Genomic DNA, 7,412 nt, shown 5'->3' with positions numbered 1-7,412 from the left:
CTATCAGACATACGTTCACACTCGGTATCATGTTTCAACACACTTTAGGTCAATATCACAACGGAATTCTCCTTCAACCCTGAGTTGGTCTGGGGACACTGGCTCTGTAATAATGGATGTCTGTCGCTTTGGACAAAGGTGTCAGCGAAACTAACATAATTTAGAAATAATTTACAAAAAAAATGGCTGTCAGTCTCAAAGGGTTCAGTTAAAGTGAAATAGAAAGTGTTGTCTTCTGCACAACCAAAGCATTCATTTGTGTAAGTAAGGTGCGTTAGGTACATTTGCGTAAAGTAAATGCCAATTTCACCCTTGACAGTAAATGCAAATGTCAAGTGAAACCCTTGCTCGAGAGCAACTGGGAATCAAGCCCACAACCTTTACTACTGCTACTGCATGCATAAATCAGGAAAGATGGATCTTGTCATAACGGCACCCATTTTGCTATGATATAACAGCATCATGTTAAAATTAGCAGTAATTGTTGATAGCTGAAAATATGTTACTACTGCTTGCAACACAACAAAATATTGGATGTCATTCATCTAATGATTTTCAGTGTATCAACTGTTATTACATGGTAATATATGGTTATATATTTATTTTGCTATTTGTTCGTCTCTTTAAGCATTCCTGGAACATTCAATAACGTTTATCATTAAGCATCCACCATCCAGCGTATTGCGTGTGCTCCACTTCAAATTCAACAGTAGGTTTTCCAAAATAACTCAATGATTTTTTTCCCATTGATAATTTTCAAATGAATTTACGACAAAATAATTACAAAATGTACATTACTTAAGGCATGGATAATGAATTGGCTGTGAGAATAACAAATAATATGGAAATAATTGTACATCATTTTGTACTGTTTTACTAGACTTAACTAATTCACGTTGCTGTGAGGGCTCAGTATGTTGTCAGTAAGGATAAATATGGTATGAACCGTTTTAGCCAGCCAAATCAGCTTCACTTAGAATTGGTAATATGTTATTTTTTATATAAAAAATATTTAAATCTTCCTTTAAATTCCTCTGTTTTACTTTAGTGCATCCCGCTTCAAATTTAACAGGTATGAGTTGAACATCTGTTATCTCTCGCAACATGTTATAGATGTACCACCATTTGTGGTTGTTCTGATATATGCAATCATGATATTTATTATAACATATCCTTTTTATATTCTAACACATCTATACCCATGTTTTTCTCAGCTTTTTTTATTTTAAGTATTTTTCTGCTTGCTGGTAAGTGATTTTGAGACACATAGTCCATTATGGAACTCAATTATGAATATTTCTATGCCATATAATTAGGTGTTCGGGAAGATTGCCATATCGTAACTTGCTGAAACTTCCAGTGAAGCATCTTGCCCTTTGCCCAGCATTATTAATAATACCCTTAGATTTTTTTGCACAATGAGGCAATCAACAAAAAACAATATTTGCTAATTAGTTAGCCATGTTGAAGTTGACTCAGACAGTGGTCAGATAAGCTGAACACCTTTTCCTTTCTCTGGCAGGTATGATAGAAACAACAGCAGGTGAGAGCTTCAGTGTTTCAGTGTTATTATTAGTTGTATAATTAAATTGATTTCGGGTATATGGTGTATAAGCACATACTAATGCAGAATATTTCTCCTAATAGGTCAGGTAAATTACACCGTACAAGGTAATTTTCCTGCAGTATTGCATTGTATCACGGAGTGATTTATTATTAGCTGTGCAAAGTCTGAGTTGAAATATCCAGGAATATTCCCACTCATGGAATGTCTCTCTACCAATCAGAAACAAATAAATAGTTCCATAGAACCTAATTGTACCCAACAAGGTAATTATGCTGATGGTTTAACACCCAGTGACCAGAATACCAGGAAACACAATAATTTCCCAACATTTTATCTGTGATCAGGCACCAAACTGTCCACTGCAGGGTTAATAAAAAAAGCTTTGAAGCCCTACCAATGTATTTTATCGTTAGTGCTCCAGAAAATGGGTTAAAATGTCTGTTAATCTCTTACAGATTTGGATGTAATCTGCATGCAAAGCTCTATGCACCTTGTGCTGAAAGAATCTGTGCTGGAAGAACATCAGCTGAGGATTGCCAATTCCAACTGCACTCTGTTCTCAAACGGGACTCACCTGTTAGCCAACATGTCCCTCGATGAATGCGGCACTGAAATGGAGGTGAGACTTCACACCCTCAAGCCAGATTGTTAGAATTCTAAGACGCAGCTTAAATGCAAATAAGCACACCATATATGCACCTAACTTAAACCTATACTATGTTTAATTCTTTATTGATTATCAATAAAGAATTAAACATAGTATAGGTTTAAGTTAGATATTTAGTTCAGATATTTATTTCCAAAGCAACTTTTTACTACAAAGCAGTCGGAATCAAACCTGGGTCATCCGCTTACACGCTGGTGAATTTAACCACTGTCTGAATATCGCCTGCTATACCATTAAATAACAGGAAAGATTCAAATTTTTCTCGGAACTATGTTCACTAGATGCAGTTTCATAGCGGCGGTCATAGTTAAAATGTCCTGTTATTTTAAATAACTTTCAGTAATGCTTATATCCAACTAACAGCTATTTGCCATTCTTCTGATGGTGGTAAAATCTAAAAGATGACCTTCAGTGTTGTACACAGTACATAGTTGTACAATAGTCACTATACGTTGCCGTAGTGAAACAACACTGCATCACTGGAGCCATAAGCTCATAACTCAATGTATCACTCCATAAAGCCATAATACGGTAATCTTTCTAATATTGTGCTAAAATTATGTTACAACCCTGTGGCATTAAGTTGCACATGTAAGAACATTAGCAGCTCTAAACAAACATTAAAAATACTACTTTGCCCATCTGTAACATTTTGTCAGATTGTGTTTGCCACTGATTTGGTTTAGTCTCCAAAATACCCGAAACTACATTGGATACCTTTAAGCTTTAACTGAACATTCAACAGAAGAAGTATTGATCCACAGACACATGCATTATAGTAAGGCCTTAATAAGATCAATCTAGAGCAGCTAATAACTGCTAGGCCTTGTTTTGGAGTCTCAAAATAGGTGACAAATCTTTACTTGTCCTTGTTTGCAATTAGGCCTAAAGGGATAGGCTTTTAGGAATTGATAGATAGAACCAAATTCAAAATGTTTCAAATATTTCTGTGTTTTTTTATACATTTTTTAAAATTTCGGTCTTCAGTTCTGCTAATCTGACCCGGTTCTATTGACCTGCCACTGTGAAATCTTTGCCTCTAATATTTTGCTCTCCATATCTGTTTTTTTAAGGATGATGGAGAATATCTCATCTTTTCCAATGCTATTGTGTCCTATACTGATACCAGTGCTGTCATAGTCAGGCAACCTTTGGTGGATATTGAATTTTCTTGCAAGTATCCCAAACGGAGTAACCTGACTATTGAATTCAACGGTCACAGGCCACCAGTCAATTTCACGCAGAGAGGCTTTGGTGAGTTCACATTGCAGTTTGAATTCTTCAAGTCAGTGGCATACAGTCAAGCAGAGGACCCAAACTCCTATCCTCTGGAGTTCGACCTGGGAGAGATGATGTACATGCAGATCGACTCCATCTCTTCTATTCCCAACACCAAGTTGCGGGCACTCGATTGCACCGCTGCTCCTACTGATCTTCCTGCCGATCAACGCAAATATCAGATTCTTAAAAATGGGTAAGACCAGTTGTGATCTGAACGTATGAAGCATCATGCAGGTGCAAGATAGATCATCTACTAAGAGTTAACAAGGTCTATCTGACATCCACAAATTAGATTTATGAAGTAGTATGGAAATGACTTTCATTAATATTGAAAAAGTGATTATCTGTTGATGAGATATTAAATGCCCATATATAGGGAAAATGTGTGAAGAAAATTACATTGCTTGGAATTTGACACAATTGTTTAAGTGATAACCCCTTATACTTGCCATGTTTCACCAAACCACATTTGAAACAGGGTCTGTGCACTCTCCATTGCAGACTGTTTTCAGTCGTTGCATGCTAATGAGTGTGTTGGTTCTTTCCAAAACCATTGATGTCCAAACTATATTCTCTGATCTGAACTGAAAGCAACAGCTAGCTAGAGGCTACCATTATGCTGCTATTTTACAGATGTACAGTGGATGAGACTGTGCAGATCTATACCAATGGCAATGACTCAAAGGTCCAGTTTGCAATGGAGGCTTTCAAGTTTATTGGCCTCTATGACCAGGTAATGATCATAGCTTATTGTGCAGACAGTCTACTGTTTATGTAATTTATAAGGTCATTATAAGGTTGTCCTCTGTTGGTTCTTGAGATGCCATGTCCTCTGTGTGTAGGTGTTCATCACCTGCTCCACCATCCTCTGTAAGGCCGGCATAGCGGGCAGCACCTGCTCTCAGAGCTGCCCTGCATCACGTCGCAAGAGGGAAGCTCCCAGCCTGACTGATGAGAACTTTATCCCTACTGAGGAGAATGAGAGCGAGCATTCTCTCCTGCCTGTTGGCCAGGTTACCCACTTCACTGAGCTCCAAAGGCGCAAGAGGGACGCCCCCCTCGAGACGTCACGTCACTTCATCTCCCAGGGTCCCATCCATATTAGGCCCCAGCGAGCAATTGCAAGTGTGCCCGATCAAGGTAACGTAACCAGAGACCACTTGACCCGTGATGCGAAGCGTAGTAATCAGTTAATTAGAAATCTTTACCTGGATAACAACCTCTGGTCACGTAAACCAAAACCTCAGTACCAGTGTCAGAGTGATTTTTGGCTCAGTTGGACAGAATGACAGCTGTCCTTTGTGCAGAAACATGATTTGTTTTAAAGTACAGTACGAAATGAGTCGTGAGGCTGGCGAAGGATGCGCTCAAAGTTGCAGTGTGCAGCAGTTACAATCACAAAGTGATTAATCAGAAATTAATCAATTACTCTACTGGAACTAACTGTCATGGCTACATTTGCCATTTCAGAGAAGTGGAGGTTGTCATTTTATAATTGACAGTTATTAGCAGCTCAGTGCCGCTTGGTTTGTTTACATCGAATTTCACTGAGTCTTAAGTGCTGATGTCTTAAGTTCTTGTTGTTAAGTTTACCCACTCGCCTCTGGCGAGTCAGTGGAGTCCTGACTGTCTCTGAAAACTTCCCCCTTTCTGTTGTACAGTGGCCCAAAACTTGGACCCAAACCTAGAGATGTTCTTTGGAGCTTTCCTGGTAGCTGTTGCCATGGTTTGTGGAGTGGTGATCTACAGAACCAGGAAGGCTACATATCAAAGGATGGTTTAAAAAGGTCAAAAGATATTTTTGTTTATAAATTGCTACCATAAATGGGAGAAACAAAAAAAATTGTTAAATTGGACTTTTAAATGGTTGATTTGCAAGGTATGCCAGTTTAAGTCATGACTAAGATGCCCTCTAATTCTCATTGGCTTTGCTTTAACCCTCTGTTGTTTGTGTTATCTGAACTGTAAGTCTCTTTAAGTCTGACAAATAGAAGAGTGTAGTTATCTGCAAAAATTAGCCTCAACATTATGACCTTAATGTTAAATGAATGATTTTGAATTGAGTTGGATTTTATCAAACATAACATTATGTTTACACTAATCAAGGTGTCGGGTATTTATCATTATATATCAGGTCATCTATAATGATATGATATGATATGATATGATATGATTTGATATTCACAATAATTTACAGTATGTGGTTGGGTAAAGAAAGGCTAAATTATCATTAAATCAATTAATGTAATTTTACATTGTGATGGTGAAATAAAATAACTGGCTAAATATTCATTAAATCAATTAATGTAATTTTACATTGTGATGGTGAAATAAAATAACTGGAAACTTGGACTTCTTTGGATTTCCTACTTTACATACAGTATACACTTGTTCTTTCCCTACTAGAAAAATATTGAGTCCTATGGTTGCTTGCCAGCCATGTTATGTCAAGATACTCAGTTGAGGTTATACCCAAATGTACAACAACACACAATTATACTCAAACGAATCTTTACTTTACAAAGAACGAACCAGCACAAGGACAATATACATGGGTCTCTAGGCAAAGGAATGCATGCTTTCATCAAAAAATAGGTGGAGGTTACGGCATACTAATAATGCAAATGAAAGACAAACTCTGAGATGAAACCTAAAACTACATATTATTATTGAGACAACATGAGTTTACAAACTATGCCAATTCTAGGTTATAGCAGACGAGGCCACTGAACGTCTTTTACCCAGTGGCTGTGCATCTAGTAATGTTGGTAAATGGGATACCAGGATAACACAGTAATATATAAACAATGGTGCAGTAAGGGACTGAACAAAACTAGGGGTTCATACACAGGGATAGGCTAAGACAACAAGACACAGATGGACAAGGAACGAGAGGTGAACACAGTGCAGGAAACAATAGGCCTCTGAGGTTCGTTTACAAAAAAAGCTACCATCTTTGGCCATACAAGGAGATCCGGTATCTTGTGATTTTTCCTATGGGAAAATAATATGGGAATTTTTAATTATCACACCTGTTTAAGATTTGTGGGGATGAAAAAATCTGAAATGCAGATGTTTTGCTCTACACACTTGTCCTCTGCCTTCGAGTGGGTCCTGTGATTTTCAGTACATTAAGACAGTGAACTTTGACTTTTGCAATCCCAGAGCTAACTTGAAATGCAACTTGCCATATGGTTGCAAGGGCCTCACTTCGATAGCGAACAATTTTACATCTAAAGCCTTTATATGAACAATTTATTTCCAGATAAATACAACATTGTGTAATTGGAATCATAATTAGCAGTCACAGCAATACATTGTGGAACTTGCAGTTGCCTTCCGACATCCACCTGGAGTCAGTTACAGTTGTAAACAATTGAATATTAGCCTTAAAGGACAAGTTCGGTATTTTACACTTAAAGCCCTGTTTTCAGATAGTTTATGATTTCAGACTGTCCCAGAGTTTATAGCGAGGTGTGTGAATTCCGACTGTAGATTTTCGACCGTAGCATCTTCACTAAATTTAAGCAGACATTCACTTATGTTTCGAAGTGCTGTCTGATATGAAGCCATTTAACACTACTGATGCTTGATAGTGGGCCGAGAGATAATGTGGAACCGGCCTTGCAATGAAGGGGCCGTGCAAACCCAACAAGCATGCCGCCCCGTGATTGGCCGCCCCAAACGGCCCACGAGAGGCCGCGGCCCTTCTGGCATCTGCCCAAATGCCAGACCGTCCAGTCCGTCACTGCTAATCATTGGTCCAGCCTTACCAATCACATTGATATTTATGATTATACTGCAAGTTCACAACCACGTAGCATGTTTGCTGAGTTTCACAGTTCAGAAATGGTCAAAAATACTGTACATTTCTGCACTGCGTTAAAATTATGCAGA

General features: G+C 38.1%; 1 protein-coding gene and 1 long non-coding RNA gene across 2 annotated transcripts; both read left to right on the top strand.

Moving 5' to 3' along the window:
* The first annotated feature begins 628 nt into the window (after window positions 1-628).
* Window positions 629-1,671, top strand: LOC143099740 (uncharacterized). Its single transcript, XR_012981729.1, has 5 exons — window positions 629-709; window positions 1,049-1,072; window positions 1,215-1,247; window positions 1,523-1,543; window positions 1,648-1,671. It is a non-coding gene; the product is annotated as an uncharacterized LOC143099740 (long non-coding RNA).
* A 380-nt stretch (window positions 1,672-2,051) lies between these two features.
* LOC143099921 (ZP domain-containing protein-like) lies at window positions 2,052-5,763 on the top strand. The gene is made up of 5 exons (XM_076262834.1): window positions 2,052-2,186; window positions 3,308-3,708; window positions 4,149-4,248; window positions 4,358-4,655; window positions 5,177-5,763. The coding sequence occupies exons 1-5, from the start codon at window positions 2,052-2,054 to the stop codon at window positions 5,296-5,298; spliced, it is 1,056 nt and encodes a 351-aa protein (XP_076118949.1). The 3' UTR covers window positions 5,299-5,763.
* The last annotated feature ends 1,649 nt before the right edge of the window (window positions 5,764-7,412 follow it).

The sequence above is a fragment of the Alosa pseudoharengus genome, unplaced genomic scaffold (assembly GCF_046254945.1).
Source record: "Alosa pseudoharengus isolate Yale_2024_CS ecotype anadromous, Long Island Sound unplaced genomic scaffold, YU_APseudo_1.1 YU_APseudo_1.1_scf_3, whole genome shotgun sequence".
NCBI lineage: Eukaryota > Metazoa > Chordata > Actinopteri > Clupeiformes > Clupeidae > Alosa > Alosa pseudoharengus.
This window is presented reverse-complemented; position numbering and strand designations above follow the sequence as displayed.